This window comes from Copadichromis virginalis, linkage group LG5 (assembly GCF_057382275.1).
Source record: "Copadichromis virginalis isolate Kocher_CV1m ecotype Utaka linkage group LG5, C_Virginalis_male_GT1.1, whole genome shotgun sequence".
Lineage (NCBI taxonomy): Eukaryota > Metazoa > Chordata > Actinopteri > Cichliformes > Cichlidae > Copadichromis > Copadichromis virginalis.
The window spans coordinates 36,694,315-36,718,419 of NC_140622.1; the positions used below are offsets into that span (position 1 = coordinate 36,694,315).

The window sequence follows — 24,105 nt, forward strand, 5'->3', positions numbered from 1 at the left end:
GCTTTAGAAACCAGTATCACTATATCCTAGAAACTCTCTTGCCTACTGTGCAACTGCTGTACTACATTTGAATCCTCTGTTATATGCACTGTGTCATCTTGAGCTATATCAATCCATATCAGCTTTAATGAAGCCTTATTGTATGTTCACTCATATCGTCTGCAGTCGTTGTTGCAACTCTGTCCATTCACAGCAATTCTGTTAGATCTTCCAGTATTAATTATGTGGTTGGATTAGCTTATTTACTGTTATTATTCAGTTTTGTACAAGAGTGTAGTTACTTATTTAAAGAATGTAATGAGTTGGGGCTATCTTGTGCCTGTTACCTCATGAATAAAATGTTAATTTAGTGGTATATAACATGCTAGGCCATGATATGTGTGTGTGTGTGTGTTCCTCCTTGGGTCTTCTGCAAAAGTCTGAGGTACTGCACAGAATCTTAGCTGTTCCTAGGACTGCACTGGACTTAGACCCCTAATGTTGTGCCTGTAATCTGCTGGAGCCACTCTTCCAGTTACATCTCCTAATGCTCCTGTTACCACTGGGACTATTATGGGCTTTACCTTCCACATCTGCTCCAGTTGTTCCCTGCTACTTCTCTGTTTTCTTGTGCTCCCTTTTCTCATGTTGCTGTCCCCTGGGACTGCCACATCTACGACCACTGTGGTCTTCTGCTCCGTGTCAACCACCACTATGTGTGGTTGGCTGGCCAGCAGCTGCTTGAAGTCCCACAGGACCTTAGCCTTGTTGTTCTCAACCACCTTCTGTGGTGTCCTCCATTTGGGAGTTGGGTACTTCTAACCCATATGAGGCACAGCTGTGCTTGCACACTATCCCAGCCACTTGGTTGTGTCTCTCAGTGTACACTGTCCCAGGTTACATCTCCTGCACCTTCCTGGTCCTGTTGACTGTGGCCTGTAGATCTCCAACGTTGATAGTAGAATTCTCTCACACTCCATATACAATATGCAATATCCATTTACAATGTCACCCACTAAAGAAAGAACTGCAGATTTTTTTTGTATTGTAGTATAGTGAAGTCTATCATTTCTACCAGTTAGTTGTATCTACTTACAACCACAAAATGCTCTCTTAGAATGACTCTTATAGGCTTATAGGCAGATAACATGGTATCCATCTACTTTGGCTTCTGTATTTGTTGTTGGTTCTTCAGCTCCTTTTCAAAATGGCATTAATTAAACACAAACCTTAAAAAATATACCTAGCAGTATTGATAGTCATGCATGTTACTTAACTGTCCTGTGACAAATTCCCATATCTTTTTTTAAGATTTAAAGTAATTACTCAAGTTTATAAGTTTAGTTGTTTTTTATTAAACATTTGATGATATACATAAAAGATAGCATCACCAACAAAGCTTTAAAACCCACATTAACTTATCTTTTCTATAAGCTTTCTGGAACACCCTCGTTAATTCAGTGACTGAGTCAGTGAGGGCCACATATTGCCTCTGATTATACATCTATATGATGCTATGGTGCTCAGAATAGTGGATAAGTTCATCATCCTGGTGGCGTGTGTAGAAGTTTTGATATTTTTAAGAATACTACATTGGGTGTCCAAAGAAATTTGCATGATAAAAATCCTCGCAGAGGGATCACCCAGAAGAAATAGCAAAAAAAACCAAAACACAAAAAGCATTTTATCGTCTTTAAGACTATTTCTCACTAGCCTGAAGGCCAAAGTCCAGCTTTAAGCTGACATTAACGATGATATTTCACATGAAGTGCGGAAGCCCACCACAAGAGTTACAGCGCATCCATCAGCTTACTAGTTGACCTTCATTGTGTGACAAAGAGACAAAGGGAGGGAGAGTCGGAGACACAGACCATAGTACAGTAGGCCGATCACTGTCTCCATCAGTTTTTATGTGCTCGTTTAACTGCAGTTTAGGTGACTAATGTTAAGGTGATAAGGGACAGAAACTGTTTATTTCATATTTATAACTACCAACCAGCCACACACTTTTTTAGTTTTATGACTCAGCTCTAACTTATACCTTCTGGTGTGAAGTCACAGTGAATTTAAGGGCATTTTTATCAGTGCTTTATTTACCAGCGTCCAAGAAAACATATAATTTGATTTGCTTTATATACTGCCAATAGGCCGTTCAAATAGGAACTACCAAACTGCTTTGTGAAGCTAATTAGTGGTAAAAGTTGGATTTTTCCACATGATTTTTAACTTGATTTTCTTGTCTGATCATGCAGGTGGCAAGGAAAACAAGATGCCAATCCTCATCTCCAAAATTTTTAAAGGCCTGGCTGCTGACCAGACCGAGGCCCTTTATGTTGGTGATGCCATACTCTCTGTCAATGGTTACGACTTACGAGAGGCCACGCATGACGAGGCTGTGCAAGCGTTAAAAAAAACCGGGAAAGAAGTCATCCTTGAAGGTAAGATAGTTTTCATTTAGCCAAAAACAATTAGAGTACATCCTGTGACTCTGACATTTTCTTCTTTGTCCAATTCAGTCTTTCTTTCATTGTTCTTCCTGTTGTGCGCCCGCTTTGCTGTTCAGATGCTCTAAAAAGTGACAGGATATTAGAAGTTAACTACAAAACATGCAAAGAAGAAAAACTCCTCGTATTGCCAAATGATATAGTCCTCAGGGTATTAACCCTTTACAGCCGATCGGAGCGGGCACGCTCTGTTTTGCGTAACTATTTTTAAATCCCGGTAGCTCTGCAACCAAGTAAGCTAGCGCAATAATTTTTTTTGCATATGAAACTGGAGGAGTTGTACTTACATCTTATGCCATCAGCTTGTCCTAGGTCACAGTTTCCTTCCACATATAGCTTTGCAAAAACTGCATAAAAATCACTTGCAGCAACAAAAACATGATATTCCAGAAACACGCTTCGCCGATCCATCAGCTGTTTGTAACACTTCCTACGTCCATCAGCGCGAACTATCACATGACCGCATGACCTGCCCGAAACCGGAAGTGACGTCATTTTGCGGAAATGTAGTTTTTTACGATCGGGGCCTTATGAGCTTGTGTTTTACTTGTTATGTGTTTTAAAAAGTTATGTTTGAGTTTATGACTTTCTGTGTCGTTTCTGGGATGCTTAGGACTCCTATTGCACTGCTGGAAATAGTTTATTTTGATGCATATGCTGTTATTTTGCAAATTTGCACTATAATATTTATTTTCGTTTTTCCTGCAGTATATAAAAATTGGTGTATTTCAAAAATAAAACTATGAAGACACTCAAAATAAATTTCCTGTGGTGGGAAACTAGTTTGTGTAACTTTTTTGTATTTACAGTTTTGAGGGATAAGCCTCTTAAATTTCTCTAACTAGAAATATATGTTAAAAAAACAAAAACGATTTTCAATTGTTTTGTAGTTTATTGCACTTTTTTGCAATTTATGTAATTACTATGCACCTAATGCAGACATATTATTAAAGTTTGGGCTATAATGGTTGTATTGATGTATAGCAACTTGAAATGCTCCCAAAAATGGCTCCACAGCATGTAAAAATATAATATAAGCTCTGGCGAACTTGGTTCTATGGTAGGTCTTAAAGGGTTAAAGTACGTAAGTTCTTATATCTCATCCACCCTCTGTGCACCCCACAGCTCCAAATAGATACATAGGTAAAAATAATGAGAATGTTTGATACCTTGATATTCTTTATAGATTTTTCCAGACCTGATTCAGTCTTCCTCGAGGGTGAAAAATGACGAGCCGGGAGAGACGCTTCATTTAATCAAAACTTTGATCTGACTTCACCGGAAACATCCAAATAATGAGTTGAACTCAAACAGCGAGAGGAAAAGCCTCACTATTTAAGAATACTGTTAGGGCTCACACCTGTGAGCACCCCAGTATGCTAATGAACCGTCTTTCGATAATATTAAACCGTTTTGACACTGATACGAAGTTAGATCCCAAACTCATGGGATCCGGCTGGCTTTGCATAGGAAGCTTTGTGGTGGAGTCAGAAGGTGTATTCCCGTCCTTTTATGCTCACTCATTTGTGTGAGATGCTGCAGCAAATGTACAATATCTCAGTCATTCTCTATTTCACTCTCAGTATATTCTTTCAGGGTATGTTCATGCATGGATGTAAATGTGACAGTCTGCCAGTGGGTGTAACACAACAAGGTGAATCTGAGATGTGAATTTTAATTGTGAAGACAGGGGGAAAGGATTAAAAACACTCTTTTCTCTTTCTAAATGATTGCTCGACAGGAATTTGGCATCTCCTGCCAAGCTGACACAGAAAGGACAGTGGTTGGTTCGAGTTGATATTATTCAGTGACGATGCTTCTCGTCTTCCAGATGAAAACCTAGTAGGTTTTTTTAGATACAAATTTAATAATTATGTATTTTCTATCCTAAAAAAACAGAATTTGAAGTTTGACACAGGTTATTGAATCGCTATTTTTCTATGACACAGAATTTCTCAGGGTTAACTGGCACAGTAGGGCAGCTTCAGCAACTTAAGTCAGCACAGGAGATACAAGTAGCGCTATAGCCAGGGGAAATCATTGCAAATCCCCCTGTCTTACTTGTCCACAGTCAGGCAGAAAAGTGTTGATATCAGACAGCTCAACCGGTGCTGCTGTGTGATCTGACATGTCAGGAATCATTTCATGGGTTTCCCTCCCCCCTGAGGGCCCGATAGAGGAGTGAGGAGGCAAAAGAGGCTCAGAGGCTCACTGAGGGGTATGTGTGCATGCACATTTTTGATGTTCTGCTGATGTATGTCTGTCTGACCAGGAGATGACTGGACTTCAGGATGCATATCTGTAGTGGAAATCTTGTGAGCATTTTACGGGAATAAAAGAAAACATCTTTAGGGTTGTGTGTTTTTTGTTTTTTTTTCCTGCTGTAATTTTCAAGATTGCGCCTTTATTTCAGGACTATTCTGTATCATGATAATGCTTGAAAATACCGATGACATAAAGTTCATGTACAGTGCTTATTTTGGTTTTGGCATTTTGTCAAGATACTCACAAACACAGTGAGAAGCAAGCTCCTTTTTGGCACCACTCTGGTGTTAAAGGTCAGGGTAGCACTCTCTTTTACATGTGCACAGCAACAAACACACACCACTGCTGTGCTCACGGCAGTTTTCAGCGCTCTGTTAAATTCATAACACAGACGGCCTTGACTGAGATCAAGGAGAAACGGCCTCCATCATATTAAAATATCTTGACTATATGAACAGTAACACTTGAATCTGTCAGATAAACCCTTTCACAACATTTACAGGAGTTAAGGCATATTAGACACCTGGTTAGCATTCTGTACCTTTGCTGGGATTTTTTTTCCTTTCCAACTCTTTTGAAAGTCAAGTGATAAAATATTTTGTATTAAACACATATCTGCCCGCTCAGATTAATGCAATTTGATTGCTACAGCAGCACATGTAGGGTATTAATGTCAAGGTCTGCTTTAGCAGTATAATCAAAGGCTTCAAGGACACTAGGTTTTTCTTTAATGATGTGCTAGCTTAAGGTTTTTCTTAAGAATTGTCTGTGTGCATAAAATTAGAACATTAAAAACAGGAAAATTGCTCATTAGAACCAGTTTTGTGAGGGGTTAAGCATTTCCAGCGGCACATATGTGGCACAGCTGGGTATGATTTTACCAGTGTTTACTTTATCGATTTATAATGAGTCACATGATTTTAAATAGGCCACACAGTTGCTTAGCAGCCAATAGTACAGGAAAAGGGCAACAGTGGGCAGCTCCCAGGTGTGACCATGAAGGTGCGTAAAGCCTCTCACTGTAAATAGGAATTTGTGAATATTCTGTGTTTTTATTTTTTTGGCGGAAAACAATTAGAGCTAATATAAGGGCCTTACTTGTGGCCCTTATATTATATTGTTGATGGAATATCAATGGATGTGTATGAGAAAGATAGCACATGGGGTGGGGGGTGAGGGTGGGGGTATCAGATAAATATAACAGGCCAGATGAAGCCATAAAAGCACAGCTGCCAGCATTTCTTCACAGCGACATTTATGGCCTGACTGCTTATGTGTGAGTGTGCGAACATGCGGTGTCTTTACCTGTGTGTGTGCTTCTGCTGCATCACAACCTGTTCTTTTCACATTTTCCAGTCACAGCAACAACTTTTAGGCTTAGGATCAGGAGGAATGATGAGATTTATATATGAGTTTTGTAAAATGTTAACTGTGAAAACATCATGGACCAATTAGGCATTGTTTGATGAAGTGAAGGTGTACAACTGTGATGTTTCCATAAATGACAAATGAATGAGCAGCAGTTTGTCATTACTGCTGTGTTTCTATCCATTCTTAATTTGGACTCTTACTGAAAATGCATCTGCCGTTGCAGCCAGCTCGCCAGCCAAGACAATGTGCGCATCCACTCCACTATGTACATGCACAGAGTTATAAAACTTCGTGTGTGTAGGTGTGTGAGTTCATGTGCGTGTGTGAGTCTGTGAGAGAGAGAGAGCGCGCAATACCGGGTGGAGGGTTGGAATAGTTTGGTGGGAGAATTGTTCCCTGGGCAACCAAGGTTTGACTAAAAGGACACAAACAAAGAAACTATAGTGCCACATAGAACACAAATTTCCACTATCACATAAACACACACACACACACACACACACACACACACACACACACACACACACACACACACACACACACACACACACACACACACACACACAGAGGAAGGGAGGATAAAGAGGCTGCAAAGGACAGGTCAGGACATTGAGGCAAGTGTGAATGTGAAGGGGTGGGTTGGGGGTGGGTACATGCTGTCCATGTTTCCAAGGTATCCCAGGAGTCAAGTTTAAGTTTTTTTTTATTGTACGGGAAAGAATGTAACACACCACAGTGAGAGCTCCCGTGATGAACAAGGTGGAAGGCTGCTTAGTATCTGTGCAGACATGAGCTCCTGCAGTAGAAGGTTAAACTCAGAAAACAAGTACACAGGATTACATTTATTTTGAGCTTTCGTAATTGTTTTTTATACCTCGTTTGGTAAAGTCTAGTCATGCCTGCAACCCATGTCTGAAGTCCATCAGGACAGAGCCAGCAATGGCTAGGCCAAGTAAAGTGTCACAGTTAAGCCAAATAAACAGGCGCTAAAGATAATTAATGGTCACAAAACTGCCGAATTAGCTGGAGTTGCTCTCGACAGTCAACACTTTCTAGTGTAGTAGTAAAGATGGAGATTTATCAAAGAGGTCGAGTATCAATTTTGCAACTGAAGGAGAAGATAAAAGACAGATAGTTTTCATTTTAGAGCATAAAATTTCAAGTGGGGATTATTTAAACTAATAATACGAATGTGATTTACCGAAGGTTTGTGGTAGGCAATTCAATGCAAGTTGTGTGTCATTAACAGTTGTTAAATGACAAAAACAGATGCCTGATATTGCTTTGATGTTTGCCACTAAGAGTTTATTTGGAATGACTGTGGGAGATGTTATCAGAATGACCACATAACTGAGGTGGATTGCTCAAAGCTTTGAGTGTGGTATCCTTTGGCTCCTTCCTGCAGTTTGTCATGGAGTCCTTATCCTGAATGATTAGAGCAGAGCTCCAATAATACAGGTCTTCTGATGAAACAGTATAGAACTTTACTGTTCTTATTAACATTTGACGTTATCAAGATACTGAGAGTCAGTATTAAAACAATTTTGTATTTTCTTTTTTTTGTTTTATGTTTTTTGTCACAATGAAACATCTGTGTGTCGTCATTCAGCAGCGTACATAGGAAGCTCTGCAACATCGCCAACAGATTTTTTCATTTCTTGTTTCGTAACTTAACTCTGTTATCACATCTGCGACATGCTATATGGATATATATGTCAAAATAAAGCAATGTATAGTGAGTGTTGGATTATGGTGGGTTCCTGAAAAAGTCCAAAGTTAAAATTTTGAGTTCCCATTTGGATTTTTTTTGAGGAATGCCTTTTCAACCCAGATTTCCCACTAAAAAGTTGGAGCAGGTCGGCATACCCTGAGTTAGAAATTGCGGCAGTGAACATAAACAGTAGTAAAACTGTAAACCTTTCATCTGTAATGCCACTGTGTATTTTTGACTCAATAAATAAGCCATAAATAGATCATAGATCAGGCTCTGTCAATGAACGGAAAAAATAAGCACTGCTCTGTATTGCTAGTCATACCTGAATTGCTCTCCCTTGCTACGGCTGACAAAAAATTCAGTTTTTCCTGCCGTATTCTGGAACGTCGGTCACTTTCGTGTTCCGCAAAATCTCAGCAAAGATCATTCCGTCATTAACACATGCATGGGGCAAGATCAGTAATGTTTGGTGTTCTTTGACACATCCTACAGCTTTAGCACACACAGATTGCAGGTTTATATGATAAAAATGTTTGCAATATTGCAGCTTTATTGTTAGGATAAATCCAGTGCTCTACCTGAGCTGCAATATTTATCCAGAGAATGGCTGTCTTACCCTGGAAGACCCCACACAGTCCCCAGTAATTTCTAAAAGAGAATTTCCCTTTCCATCAAAAGCGTATCAGTTCTGCTTCAACTGCTGCTCATTGATCTGGATTGCCATGCTGTTTCTGGAGAGAAACACATGCCTAACACCTATGCTTACACTGTACCACCTTCCTTGCCAGATTACTTGCTTGCTCATTGGGTGCTCCTTTCTGATGAGTGTGCACTCTTCTTGGTAGAATGTGTTGGTCATTATTCAAATGAAATGCTTATGTATTTGTTTATAAATAAAGAATTCAGCTTCCACCTGCACATTTTTTTTGTGTGTCTGCAACCTTACGCTACTTTGCCCCATTTAATACATTTGGCCATAAAGCAGAATGATGAGAGATGTGATCATTTCCTCATTTAAATAAGGAAAAACATGAATGGTCTTACAGCATACTTACAGTATGTCCTCAAAAGCATACAGATTCTCCTCAGGGGTCTTCAGTGTATTGTGCTTATTTGGACAAAGGAGAAATATCTAAAGTAGCTAAGAAAAGAATTTTAAAAATTCTATACCAGAGTATAGAAATAATATTACCTATACAAGATGTGCTTGTCTGTAGTCTTAAATTGCTGAAATGTTCAATGTTTAAAGGTGCATATAAAAAGTACATTTTGGTCATGGTGTGATTCAAAGGTTTGTGCTTGTGTTTGTGCTTAATGTCAACCTGATGTTCAGCAGAGTTGGAGATTCTGTGTGTTTGTGTGATTATGTGTACAGAGGGAGAATGAGGGATGGAATGAGACAAAGAGCTTAAGACACAGAGAATCACAGAGTTTCTTATGCCCATTTCTCAGGACGCTTGCAGTTCTCTCTGTCCTGTCTTTTTCATTAGGGTAGCTGTTCTCTGGCCCAGTGCACGCATAGTCAGGGATTAAATAGGCTTAGTTATGGAAGCTCTATAGTTGCAGTCTTTCCTTTGTCTAAAATTATTTTAGCAGGAATGGTATATGTTTTGGACATGTCCTGTTAGTTGTATAAAGCATCCTAATGTCTGTTATCCCTGCTGGGAGGTTGGTTAGTTAGAATTATTTATTGACTTTGTTCCCATTTATTCCTGTTAGAGAAAAGTGTGTCAGTTTCAAAAGTGAGATGTGGTTAAAACAAATTAGAATTGAAGAAGCTTCTTGTATGAGATGTGAAACGTCAGGTTAAAACAAATCTTAATTTCTTATTCTCGTAGGCTGTTTAGAAAAAAAGTACAGCATTGCTAAACTTGATGACACGTACAAAAAAATTACTTTTCAAACCTTGTGATAAGTTGCATGATTAGGTTTCTTAATTGCATATATTTTCTTAACCACTTACCCGATTCAGGGTTTCAAGGTGGCTTGCAGCCCAAGAACTTGCAAGTAAGGTTAAGTGGCAATTCTAAATTAGCTGGATGTGAGACTGTCTCTCTTAGACAGACCTTTCTGTGGTGCATACAGCTTTTCCTCCAGTGTTAAATGGAGGAGATACTAGATTATACTAATTTATAATTATGTAATCTCCCACATTTGGTAACTTTTTGTTCCTTTAAATTCTTTGAAATATGTCAGTAAGATGCTTTGCCAAATAGGACATGTTCGGTCTGCGTAGGTTTAAAACATCTTTTATAGATGTTTTTTTGTGGCCTTGCCCTGACTCTTGGCTGTGTGATGTTTGAGTTGGCTTTGTCAACACACTGTGGATTGTCTGCCCACGGGAGTGCAAGTAGAGTGCTGCAAACACACACACACACCCACAAACATAGACACTCAAATTCCTGGGTGTCACACATTTAGTCAACTTTGCAGATTTGTCCTGATTTAAACATCGTCATTGATGGCAGGCTATTGTGAACCATTTCCAGTATACTGAACAACGGTCGATGTGCATGTTTTTTCTGAACTGTAACTGCTAGCCAGCACCTTCTGTGCATTTCCCATCAGTTGTTAATTTTTAGCCACACTGTGTAGCCAGTTGCACAGTGTGATGCTGTGTAAATGGCTACACATGTATCACATGTGCCAGGGACCAAGAGATAACTATCAGTGACGGCTTGTGTTGAGTCATGTGTTGCTACGCTGTTCAGGCTGTGCCTTTCATGCAGGCTGTATTTTGAATCTGAATCATTATGTCTCTTAAGATGAAGACTCAGTGAACACAGTGTGTGCACATTTGACTGTATTTAATAAATGTGGCTCCATCATCCCCCCAGACCTAAGGGTATTAATACTTGCTATGAAGCTGTCAGATTGTGAACATCCAATATGCACAAACGGTAATGTGTTTCAGCCTGAGGTGAGACTTGATTTGAAGAGGTTCATTTGTGTTTGTGATAAGTGTTAGCTGAAGGATGCTTTGTCAGCATTCTCAACTAGAGCTAACTCCAAACTTAATCTCTCCGATGTCTCGCTCTCGCACATTCACGCAACTCAGGCCTCTTTCTCTCTATGTATATTAAAATTTATGATGGAGAGTTCCCTTACATTATATGGCGAGTTTGTATTCCCGGTTTGTGCAATATGTGTCAATTGAAGAAGTGTATCCATATAATAATTTTATGGAGTAAACCTCACATGTTGAGTATTGTTGTTAATATTTGACCTTGCGGATTGTAAAAGGCAGAAGCAAGAGATGGACTGCAGAGGTGGAGGAAGTCCTGACAACAAATTAAAATCCTGAATGTACAAAAATACGTTTATATCCTTCTTAATTCGTTCGAAGAACTAAATATACATCATTCAAAGTGATAAAAATCAAAATAGGACAGACTTCGAAGGGGAGTTCTGCGCGTGATCTACTAACAATGCGCTAATTTATGTACAGTACAAAGACGCAGTCATTTCATTTTAATAATAAGAAGCATTCTACCAAGAGCTGCGCAAATTAGCTGCTAAAAATAATCTGATGAGGGAATGTGAGGCATGTTCTAACAGAAATAATACATTGCAAGCCAAGGTTTCATGTATTTGTGCTTCTCTTTGAAAACAGTGTCACAATTCAGATAAATGAAAGAAAGCTGAAGGAGAATCAACATGTTTCTGATAAAAAAAAAAGGCAAAACGTTCTCTTAGAAATTGTTCAGGACAGCGAGCGAGGTCCTGGAATGTGAGAATCAGGCAGAGCCCGGGATTTATCCAGAGCAGAGCTGCATTGCAAAACCTGTTACAAACAGTTTCACAATATAACCCTGAAATCTCTGAGGTAATACCTGTGTGTCTTTACACAGAGATACTTGTGTATCTGTGTGTAGCAAAACATTGTTTACAGTGTAATCTCAAGCTGTCCGTGTGTTAATGAATATACTCTGTGCCACATGTGGAACTGCATTCATCGTTGTTTGTTTTTCAGTCACATATTGTAGCATTCAGCTATTAACATGCTTACACGATGTCAGTAAAAGCTGTATTTTAACAGACATATGAGACGTTTCCTGTTAACAGATCAATTTGGTTCATAACTGATCCAACACCAGAGGTAAATTAAAACAAAGTGCAAACCACTGTGCTCACTCCTCCCTCCCTCTGATGCTACACATTAAGTTAAGTTCATTTGAGCAGTTACCTTTTACTGGGTTTCTGGAGTACTGTGCATATAACCTCAAGATAAAACATTTTCTCTTGCTGAAATGTGACTATTCAGTTTAACCCTTACAATACATTTCAGAGGAGTAATATGGGTCCTCAACATAGGCTTGTATTGTATGATTTGGCAACACTTCAGATCACACCATGCACACAGAAATTCCTGTGTGTTGCAAACACTGTTTCATTTTATTTAATGAGTGAATGAAGGTTCTTATTCCATATCTGTGAATTTAAATGCATATATTTTTCTAATACTTTTTTTTATCAAATTAAAAATTAGTGTAAGCATGCAATATATTGTGTATTTGGCTCAATGATAAACATCCAATATATGATTGGTTCTTGTACTAGCATTCACAATAACATTGTGTATTTTCGACTAGAGTCTTTCCTTCTGCGATTTCCTGCCTGTATGGAAATCAATAAATGCCACAACTGGTGCTTTACAAACAGCAGGGCCACAACTGATCAAACTGAGAGCATTTATACGGCACGCTACGTAGAAGATTTTTTGTTGACCTTTAACTGGGTTCCTGTTAAAGAGTATGTAATAGCCACTCTAGCTCTGGTTTTGTAAGTAGTCACTTCTTTGGCTACAAAATGAAGAGCTCAGTCGCTTTTAGAAGAATAATGAGGACCAGACTGAGCTACATTTTGCTTTGAGGGCTAAAATCATATTTCATATCTACAAATCAAGCTCTTCAAGGACATGTGTGAATATAGCCCCTCAAAGGGAGATACATACCATATAGTCTTTTTAAGCAAGGCCAGCAGAGATATATATTCTTGCTCTATCTTACTGTATTGATTTAAGTAGGGTTAGGCGAGTGATTTATGGAACATAATGACTGTGGAGAGTAAAGTTTTAAGCTTCTCATTGGGACACAGCATGCTGCTGGCTAAGATTATTCATTCCTTGTCTGAAAAAGTTTCTGTACAAGTTGAGATTCTGTTACTGAAGCAGCATATGTCTTAGCCCTCTTATCTATTCACACATGATATAATCTGTAAATAGACTGTACTTTCACATGAGTTAGCACTCACACATGATTCTTTTCCCTTTCCCTGATCCAGAGATTGACCTGTGTGTTTTTTAGGACATGCTAGAAAGGTAGTGAGGGAGGCAGGTGAGATTTTCTTAATTAACACGTCCCGACTGCAAATTCTCAGGTGGTCGTGGCTGAGCTGTGTCAGTCCAGTCAGCAAAGCGATCGTCTGTATTTCTGTGTTTGAGGTAATGTATTCATCTGGTGGGTGGCAGCAGATGCAGGATGGTCCCGTTGTTTGGAATGATCAGTTTTGTTCCTTCATCTGGAACGTGTGTCCCTAAAACTACTTCTCTCCTAACTGGAGAATAATTTATTGTTCTATATTGATAAAGATAGATGAAGATAAAGATTTCTGATAATTCCAGTTCTCTTTCTAAGGGGTACAACTGACAGCATATGTGGGCAACCTTTGTTCAATGCAGACTATTACTTTCATAAAAAAAATAAATTATTAAACTTAACAGTATTGCAGTAAATTGCAGGATTCTCTCACTGAAACAACTGAAAGTAAAGTGCTGTGGTAGTGGAAAGAACTACAAATAATTAACTGAAAGCGAGTTGCTGTACACCCACGAGAAAACTGAAAATTGGCTGATTTCAGTCCCTGGTTTGTTGATTGGTGCATCTTTGCTCAAAGTGAATCTTTGGAATTGAAGCTATAATCACCCAAATAGTGTCAGAACTGAGTGTGTGTGTGTGTGTTTTCTATGAATGTATATAGTTTGTAACACTGATGTGTTCTTAAGGTCTGTATTCAGCAAACAGACTGGTTTCTTATGCCAGTATAATTATTACTGTGATCATGATTCCTTTCCTTTTAACCTGGCTAATACACAGCTGTTAGATCTTACTAGGACACGAGAAGGTGTGTTTGCTGTTGATTATTATTTGGCACTTTCTGAAGAATAAATTGCACCTATCTAGTCCCCCAAATCTTTAAATGCTTACGTGGCACATGCATTAAATATGATAATGTGATGTCACAATAACTTTTCTTTCGTCCTGCTTCTGTTCTTAGTAGTTATGTATTGTAAAAGTGACAAAGAATTTTAGTACAGAAATATAAATGCTAATTCAGCATCGCTAAGATGACTCCGCTAAGACTACTTTATGAAATGCAAATAAATATAAACGACCCTTCTCAGTGCTGCAAACTTGCTGCCACTGTCCATTATTATATTACTCTCTTGCAGCGAGTGTTAGAAATGGCTGAGGAGTCTAACAGACTGGATGCGATCAGACATCAGTAGTAGTGTAGTTCTGTGGTAATGTGTGGTGATATGTGGATTGTTCTGAATCTCTGTGAGTAACCCTGCCATGAAACCTCTAACGCTGTGGACACAAAGCTTGGGTCCTTTTTCCTTCAGAGCTGCTGGCCCGTAAGGACATTGTGCTTACACTCAGCAAGGGAATGGATTAACCAGTTAAATAACATAGCTTTATTAAATCACAAATCTCCAACAGGCCCTTTCTCCCTCAGTGTCATCAAGTTTACTTAACAAGCCCTCTCTGAACCCTCTGCCCCGATTCTAGGCCCCTGTTAAATTGGTGGCCCACTCTTTGTGTCAGTCTCTTACTTCACTACAGGTTTAAATTCCACTGAACTGTCTCACAGCATTGTGCCCCTTAGCCATGCTGGGGATGGAGTGGGCGATATTTACTTATATTATTCTCAATAAATGTGTTTTTGTAATCGTTGGAAGCTAAAATTGCACATTTGAGGTGGAAAAATAGTTTGTGTATACTTTATAAATCGATGAGTCTTTTGCCCTTTAGGCAGCAATCATAAGCAAAAGAAAAGTGAACATTTGCCACCAAGCATCCCTTCTACTCTGTTCTTGTGTTCTGCCAGATCCAGTTCAAGTTTCCTCCACTTTCACTTTGTTGAATTAGGATAATTAACTCTCCTGACACACTATGCAAAGTAATCAAATCTCTTTGGCAGCATGTGAGTTCATTTAAAAGTTTCACTGTGTTCTGCTTTCTCTCTCTCTCTCTCTCTCACTTATGTCATACCTAACACCTCCCAAAGTTGGCATGTATCCATGATTTTAATGAAATGGGCTATAGGAATGACAGACCTATCTAAATCATATAGACCCAGGTAATTGACCAGAAGGAGATGCACATTAATCAGTGATAGAATAGGGACACATACAGTAAAGCTGGCATTTAACAGCCCACAAAATTAGGGATCAATAAGAAAAGGCTCTGACGAGAGTGTTTTTCCTCTTCCTTGTATGTGTACCATACGCCTCAAAATGTTCACAAACCCCACTTGTGGTTTTGGTAAATCGAAGCCTAATCCTGATCATTAACTTTTTTTAGACTGATTTTGATTAGTAACGAGTATTTATTTTAAAGGAGTTCCTATTGTGCTCACTTCCAGCACAATCACTTCTGCAATTGCATAAATTGCAGTTGTCTTAAAGCATTCCCTTGTGAAACTAGACATTTTAGCTCCTGTCTTTTTTAGCTTCCCTGTCCCTGTAGACCATCCATACATCCATCCATCCATCTTCTTTCACTTATTCAGTTCTGTGTTGTGGTTAAATTCAAAAACAACAAAACAAACCTATAAACCTATTAAAAAACAAAGTTTCACATACCAAGCATGAACATCACCATTGACGTATTTGTTAGATTAAGCCTTTATTTACAAGCACAGAACAATGTTTGTGTGTAAAATGTCAACCAAACTTCAATACGTCTACTGAAAGTTTGAAAGAAATATATGTATATATATATATAACATAACATATCTGACTTTTAACCATACCTGTGTTCTATGATGAAATTTAGTCACAAGCCATTCAGCCTGATTATCAATAGTGGTCAATCAATCAGTTGTTCTGTCTCTGCAGCAGTGGTGACTGTTTAGCATTAGTCCAGCCCAGAATCTTGCTGTTTACAAGTTTAAGAGAAGTGCTGAAAAAAACAAACGTGTTTTCTTTTCCATTGGGAAATAAAAGCAAACTTCACACATGAAAAGGTGATGTTTGAACACAGAATGAAACCATTACATAGTGACAGAACATGAAATGGACCGAAATGAGCTCATAATGTATCTGTAACATTTTCCTTTTTGCAGTCTTGAGTTTTTGCTAAATCTTTCATTTGTTTGATGTCCACTTTCATCGTCTCTTGAATAGTCCACATCTTACATTTTGCGAAACATGAACTCCACATTTTTGTATAATTGATTATTGCAAACCTGTTTTTTTCTTCTTCTTTTTTTTGTTTTGCCTCAATTGACCTCTATGTACTGAACATGTTTCACTTTTTTATACAGTAATTTATGACGTTGTTTTCACCCATAACATTGTTCCCCTGAGGTGTAACATTGGGACATTCTTTGCTTGACATAGTTTACAGAGGCAACAACATGCTTCTGAGGTCAGCAACTCCCCAGTCACATTCCAGCTGCTCCCACAGTAACCAGTGGCAAGCGGACGAAGGGCTGGTATTTAGCTTTAGTGTATTGTTTGGTCCAGTTTCAGTTTATAAGTGCCAAGTCTGAAAACATGTCAGCTCATGCCTAACTTCTTAAGCTGCTGGCCTCCTGATATGCTCCTCCTGGGTATGGATGGCTTCAGACAAGCATTAGCAGTGATGGGATAATGATATATGTGATGGTTTCTGTGTATATTAGGTAATCAGCATAATAATGAGGTCTGGCTGTTTAGAGTTCGAACAAGTTAAAGTGTTATTTGGCAGTTTGTAATGTCCAAGTTACGGTTAAGCAAACTGTGCTGGAACTCAGCTGACTGAAAGTGTCTGGCTAGGAGTTGTTAGGTTCAATGTAAAAGTGACGAGTTTACCATGAAAAGCTTAGTGGCAGATCCTGCAGAAGAAGCAAAGAACCTCCTCACATGCGCACACTTACTCCCACACATAACTCTCTCTCACACAGACACGCACACACTACAAAAGTAGTTTCACTGGCTGCCAGATAAGCTAAAGTAATAACAGTGCCATCTCAGCTAATTTTAGCCCTGTATTGAATGAGCCGCCACTGGTATTCATGGCAACATTTCTGGCTGAGCTAAGCTGTATATTCACTCTCCCTGTATTGCCTGTCTCGCTCGTTCATATTCTCTTTTCTTGCTCCCAATCTTCATTTTTCCTGCTGCCTTTCTCTTTTCTATGTTGTTCGTTCCATTTTACACCCCTTTCAGTTCTCCATCTTTCTTATCGTCTCACCTCTCTTTTTAATACGGCACTGTGTTTAAAAGCTATCACATCGAGATTGTTATTTGGGGAGATTATAAAAGCCTCTTTACAGAAGTAAACATCTCTATAGTTGCTGCTTTCTCCCAACCTATTCTGCTGTGCAGTTTGTGCAGCACCAGAGACATAATCTCACCCTTACATAATAAAGAGTAATGCCCACCGAGAATAGAAATATGTTTATGTGCTAGATATTAGCACCTCTAGCCACGACTATGTTCGCTCTCCTTATATTCTCTTAAAGTGTTTTTGAAGAATCTGTTGTTATTGAAATTGTGCTTTTTGTGTAACTGAGGCCTTCTTATTAGACAGATGTCACTGAAGTGTCATTTGGCTGCACTATACTGACATCCACAGACCATGTAGTCCATGTAAAGCAGTATTAGATATGTGCTCTGAGTTTGTCACACGATAGAAATGGGCGCTATCAACCACATTGCCAAATTTGAATTAAAAAAGCCAGTAAGTATATAAAATCAGGGTTGAAAAACTTTAGCAGCTTTCTTAGCATGGAAATGTTTTCTGTTGTTGTGGTCGCTTATTGACAGCTCACATTTCACATCAGTTCAAATGGTCTGCTGAAGCAGGCAAACACTCTTTTAACCAGTTTACATGAGTTTGGGAGGAAATTACTACCCGCTCTGTATATGGAATATTTTTGTCACTTGGTGGTTCTTTGTTTTTGTAATAAGTTTGAAACCCTTCTTAAAAGCTACACACTTATGAGGCTCGAAGATTCAGTAATTATGTTACATTGCAAGGCAATATAAAATTCTGCTGAAAAATACTAAGTATAGGCAATTTTTACATTTATTAATCTCTGAAGTCAGCATACTTTGCTGACTTCAGAGCAGTAGGTGTTTGGATGAAGTCTGGAGAGCTAAGATAGGAGAAATGATGGGATAATAAAACACAGGCGATGCTAAAAACAGACAGGAATAGCTATGAGAGATTTTAAGGTAAAATAGGAAGTGAAAAAACACTGGTTGTAACCAACCCGTAAACCAAAAAATGTTGTGTGAGTTCCATAAAATGCATTTGTTGAAGTAGCCGGTTGAACTACTGAGATTTTCTTACACAACTATCTCTGAGGTTTACAAAGAATGGCACTATTAAGTATTAAAAAAACTCGCTACTACATGTGTACCCAGGTGCAAGTGTGTGAAAACGTTTTTGTGTAAATTTTGTGTCTGAGTCACAAATGTGTATTCAAGGAAACTCTCCATGCAGACTGCTGAGAGAAAATTTGTACTCCTCAATCTTAATCTTTTAAGATTTTTGCAGCAAATCTTTAACAAAATTTCAAAGGAATTGACTTCATCTCTGTAGAGAGAGAAAAGGGAAACATCGCAGACAGGTTTTAGATCCAAAACATTACTATTGATCCACACTACTTTTGAAAAGTATGGAAAATTAGTTTGCAAACAAAGAGGTGCAGAGAAAATTATTCTGAGAATTATTCAGAATTTAGGTCATGCCCTTTGCTGGAGCATCTTAAGACTTCTTCACACATGCACTGTAATCCCTAAATGCTCATAGCAGCACGTCTGAAAAAGAACCTTAGTCATGTTTTACATAAATGTTGCTCATGCAGTTTTCTTGCTTCGTACTATGTGACAGTTTGACAATATTCTGCACACTACTCACGTTTGGATACTTGCAGTTACTTTAAAAGCACACAGTTGTAGCAATGTAGCAATTTTCCATAAGAGTGAAAATTTGTAAACATTCCCTAAATTGGCAAATAAAACGTGCACTGTTAGAGAGTTGATGCTTGGAAGCTAAATAAGTGGAAGGCTGTGTGTATCTGGCAGGATCTCTATTTTGGGAAAAGTAAAAGCCTCCTCTCTCGTTCCTGCTGTCCTGTGCTATGACTCTTCTGCTTGCCCTCTGGCTACATGCCTCTTGTACAGAGCACTTCACACTTCCCATGTGAAACCAAAGCTTTGCCTTAAACCTACTGCTTTGCCACGTCCTCTGGGCTATTTTTACTCCAGCAGTGGCTACTGCTGTTAAAGCCATACACAGCCTTTTGGACTGCAGCAGAGGACTCCATCTGTGGTGGTGTGTTTAGGTATCTGAGCTTGGGTGTGTGAGTGGTAAAACTGCGTTTAAAAAGATATGTGTACAGAATAAGATACAGTAACAATTTCATAACACTTAATTATATCCACCAAAAATTATGGGCACCCCCATAGCCTTGGGTTTAAGATGCTGACCATGAGCCACAGCTTCTTTCTTCAAATTTAAACCGGGAACTTCCCCCTCAGATGTACCTCTGACACTGACATTGGCTATTAGGAGACAAATCTGTCTTTAACTTACGGGACAGCATAAAGATCTCATAAATATGTTTTTAGCACACTTCTGAACATGGGTGGATAGATGGATGGATGTGTGTTTTTGCACTTCTTAACCTCCCGTTGTATTAATGTGAAAGTCCTGACACTATTGTGTCAGTCATGCACCATACAGAACTGGAAGTCCTTATGACGAAGCACCTCGGGCCGTGTTTTTCTAACTTCTTAGGCATTTGCAAGAAAGAACTCCACAACATATGGTGTCAGAATTGTGATGGCTTGTCGGAAGAAGAAAACTGGCCTTCCAGTGCAATGAACAGAACTGCATTCCCAGCACATATGGTCAGATGAATGCTAATCAGCTTTCAACACTGTGAAAGCCTACCTGTTTTCTTCCCCTGTCCCCAAGAGTCCAGACTTCAGTAGAAGTAGTACAGGTTGACACATCTGTAGTCAACCTTGGAGCGCTCCTGGCCCGGGGAGACGTCTCTCTTTCAAACAATGTCGCATCAATAAACCTTTAATAGATTTTCAAGTTTTATGCGCTGCATAAGCTTCTCCGTCTAACTCATGTCTCTGTTTTTCTTGATCCCTGAGAATATCTTTGTTATTTACAAGGATTTCCTGTGCCTTTACATCCATCAGTTGACAGGGTTTCTTAGCTAGACTTTGATCAGTAGTTTACCATTGTATTTCTTGCTGTGCTTTACTCTTTCCTCAAACATTGTGGTTTGGAAACTCAACCATATGACCAGTAACAGAGTGCTTCACAATCAGTTTAGCCAGTCCTAACTGTTAATGGGTCGGGGTTACTGATCTATATATATCAAAAGCCATATTCATCAAAGTAAGCTGTTGGATACTGCTGTTGAATCCTCGGTCACACTGATAGTTCGGTGATGTCATCATGTTTCATGATGTTTCACCTCCATGTGGTCCTTCAAACCACAAAAAGATAGTCATCTTGAAAACACACACTTAGACACACAAAGACACACATGTATATTCACACCAGTGTGTCATGGTGCACTTATAGACTCTTCCATTTACTGAACTTTCAAATTATTTTTACTGTTGTTATTATTGTTGTTAGAGAGGGTAGAGCAGTGGACAGCTCTCTGGGTAGAATCCAAAGACATCTGTTGCTAAAAAGCTGGCTGCAGGTGTGAATGTGAGGTTACTTGTAAATGGTTTTCTGTGTATATGTGTCGGCCCTGTGATGACGACCTGTCCAGAGTATATCTCACCTTCAATAGGCTCTGGTCCTTCATGACCCTGAGATGGATGGAATGTATATTTTGTTTTCTGTTTTTCATCTTTATTTTCTGTTGCGTTTTTCTAAATAGTCCCACATTTTGGACCTTGGCAAGCTTATAAATACATGACTTTTTCAAGTGCACCTAGGTTTTTCCAGGGCTTAACAAGCTTTTGAGGAAATAACAGGTAAACTGATATTGGCACTAAGAATGCCACTGTTAGTAGCACAAACAGAGACGCCGTAACGGTCACTACTGATAATCCTTGTGCTGGAGCACCAGAATGACATGTGACACACGAGTGAGATATGAGTGTCAGATTACATCTTCTCTATGGCACCAGTGGCTGCTAAAGACATGCCAGAATCAACTACCTACAACAGAAATGCAACATAAACATCATAGGCTCTGTATGGGAGAACTTTTGTGACATAGAGCTCTTTGTACTGTGCGTTGATTTCTGCACCACTGTGAAGCAGTTCTTAAGTGTTACAGCTTTCAACTCATCTCCAAACCTGGAGGCTTCATTTTTACATTTTTTCTCTCTTTCTCTTCTCTGTCCTCTTTTACTTCTTCTGCCTTTTCTCTTATCTCCCACACCCTCCCACTCTGCTTCAGTGAAGTACATCAAGGAGATGTCTGCCTTCTTTAAAAGCTCTGGGTCCCCTGGAGCAGGTCTCCCGTGGGATTCTCCCCCTTCCACACCTCAAAGGGGCACTGAGCTCTCCCCTGCTGAGGTGAAGGAGCCCCGGAGCATCCCGCTGAAGATGTGCCAGGTGTCACGAAAACAGTGCCCTCCAGACACAGAAAACAGGTATTACATGTTAAAGCTTCAGCGATTTATGTAATATTTCATACAGTTTATGCATTTGGATAAAAAATATCTGACACATGAAAATGATATGGCTTTGTAAAAGGGACTTCTTCGTGTGTCTTTTTCACATTCTCTTTGTTAAAATCTGAAACTTCCTCCTCACCCTTAAGCTTTAGTCACTTTGCCATGTCTTTTTAATTCCTCTAACAGCTTTTTCCCCTCTTTTATGTTTTTCTTCTGGCATCATTCTCTTTTTCTGTCATCTCATTTGCCAGGTATTTTGAGGTGATTTCATCCAACAAAAAGAACTCTGTGTTCCTGAGGGCAAAAGACCCTGCCATGGCCCAATCCTGGTACAATGCCATCCAGGCTGGTGCTGCCAGCCTTTTACCACGAGTGAAGGAGGAGATGAGGAGCATGCAGCCTGGCATGGAAGTCAAACATCTGGGCTGGATTACAGAGCAGGTATTGGGGGGGGGGAGCAATGGTTAAACTGATCTGCAGCCTAATAGAAAGTTTAAAATATTTCTGAAGTTTTGATAGAAATTTCAACGTGCGCAGGTATCTCAGGGTCCAGAGAAACCCGTACTGGCTGTGCTGACTGACAAGGACCTGCTCTTGTATCCCTCGTGTCCTGAAAGCAAAGAGAGCCTCAACAATCCGACAAAGAGCCACCCGCTCATCACCACCAGGTTTCCACCCTTACAGCACACGCTACATAACATGACACTTGTGCTTTCGCTCTCTTTCTTATATCAACGCATTCACATAACGATGGAGTCTCAGAAGCTGTTCGGCTCAGGCCTTCCTCTGGCTTGATTTAGCCCAGAGAACACATGCTCACTCTTTCCATAGCTGGACTGTTGGACGTTTTGCCAAATAACATCATATTCATGTGGAAACAGAACCTATGAGTCATGGGTTTTTCCTCTGTTTTTTCTCTCCTCTGTAGCCCTGTAGCAGTTTGTCTGCAACATCATTTGCTCTTATGGCCACATTATTTTCTATAAGTCTTCATTATCATCTTTCTCATACACTTTTTTTCCCCACTCTTTCACCTACCCCACACCCTCCTTTCTCAGACTGGTCCACTCTGGTCCAGGAAAAAGCTCTCCAGTCTTGGATTCTGAGCTGTCATTTGGCCTACGTTCAGGCACAAAGCAAGGCGTGGAGACACATGTTTTTAGGGTGGATTCTGCTAAGGAGCTGTCGACCTGGACTCATCTGCTGGTGGAGGGTTGCCACTATGCTGCTGAGCTTACCAAGGAGGTCACCACGGGTACAGAGATAGAAAAGATTCTTCAGTTTTTGGTTCATTTACAGTTCTTTTACGAATAAATCTGAAATTCAGATGTATTAAGAGAAAAGCCCACTACATGTTAAATACCAAATGGTGATGTCAGTTCTATACTAGAGTACACATGAATTATGTAATTCAGTTAGCAGCGTCTGTATGCTGTAAGTTAGGGTAAGAGTTTTTTGGTTTTGGGTCCCCCCCCCCATTACTATCAGAAACACTGGTTTGTAATCATTGTTAACCTGAACTAAACAATATTTTAAGAAGAATTTACCTGTAATGGCAGGTAACATTTCCGTATCCGAACCGATTTTCAGAAATAAACAAGGTTTTGTTAGAGGTGGAAGCTGAAGAGGAATAAAAATGGAGCCTTCTGAAAGTCAAAATACTATCCAATGACTTTTTTTCAGGGACTGATTCAGACATTTGAATCATGTCTATAAATATACCTCAAATCTATTTCAACCAAACAATTCCTGCTTGGGCTTAAGACTTGGTTCTGTTCAACAGACACACACAAACATTCCAGTTTAAAACAGAGGCTCGTCTCACAAAGCAGGATTAGTGCGATTTATTGTTCTTTACACAGTGATCTGCACGCTGTACCCCTTTGTAGAACGTCCCTAATCTTTGCACAATTCTTCTGGTTTCATTTTAATAAAAGATTTGGGTTTTTAGAAACCAAACTTTCTTGCAATGGATTTTTATAAGGAGCTTGAGGGAAGACAAAGCATTTTGTCGTATGTATTGTAGTATATAAAGTCTTAGCTCTCTGCTTACATCTAGACTGAGTAAAACCCCCTACAGCTTTACAGCTGGATTTACTGCTCAGAGTAGTCCTACTTTCTGAGACAAGTGCCATGCGGTGTAAAACCTTGCTGTGTAGTAAAGGTTTCACATTGCCCTCTGCTGGTGGAATAAAATGATGCAAAAACTTTCCAGTATAAACTAAAAATGGTTCTTTTAATTCCAATATGTGAAACTAATTCTAACTTTCTTTTACTAAACTAAAATTTGGAACAATTTTGTTTTCTTACAGCAAAAACTATTTAAACTGCATCTCTGTCTTTTCAGTGTCACATTTAGTAAAGTGCATTCTGTAGCCCTGTATCAATAC

General features: G+C 39.2%; 1 protein-coding gene across 1 annotated transcript in view; it reads left to right on the forward strand.

Moving 5' to 3' along the window:
* The window catches only part of snta1 (syntrophin, alpha 1), a 31,206-nt gene that overhangs the window by 4,476 nt on the left and 2,625 nt on the right, over positions 1-24,105 (forward strand). Inside the window, exons 2-6 of the mRNA XM_085457623.1 lie at positions 2,232-2,417; positions 21,496-21,691; positions 21,967-22,156; positions 22,253-22,383; positions 22,774-22,970. Of these exons, the coding sequence (XP_085313749.1) occupies positions 2,232-2,417; positions 21,496-21,691; positions 21,967-22,156; positions 22,253-22,383; positions 22,774-22,970 (900 nt within the window). The remainder of the gene's footprint in view (positions 1-2,231; positions 2,418-21,495; positions 21,692-21,966; positions 22,157-22,252; positions 22,384-22,773; positions 22,971-24,105) is intronic.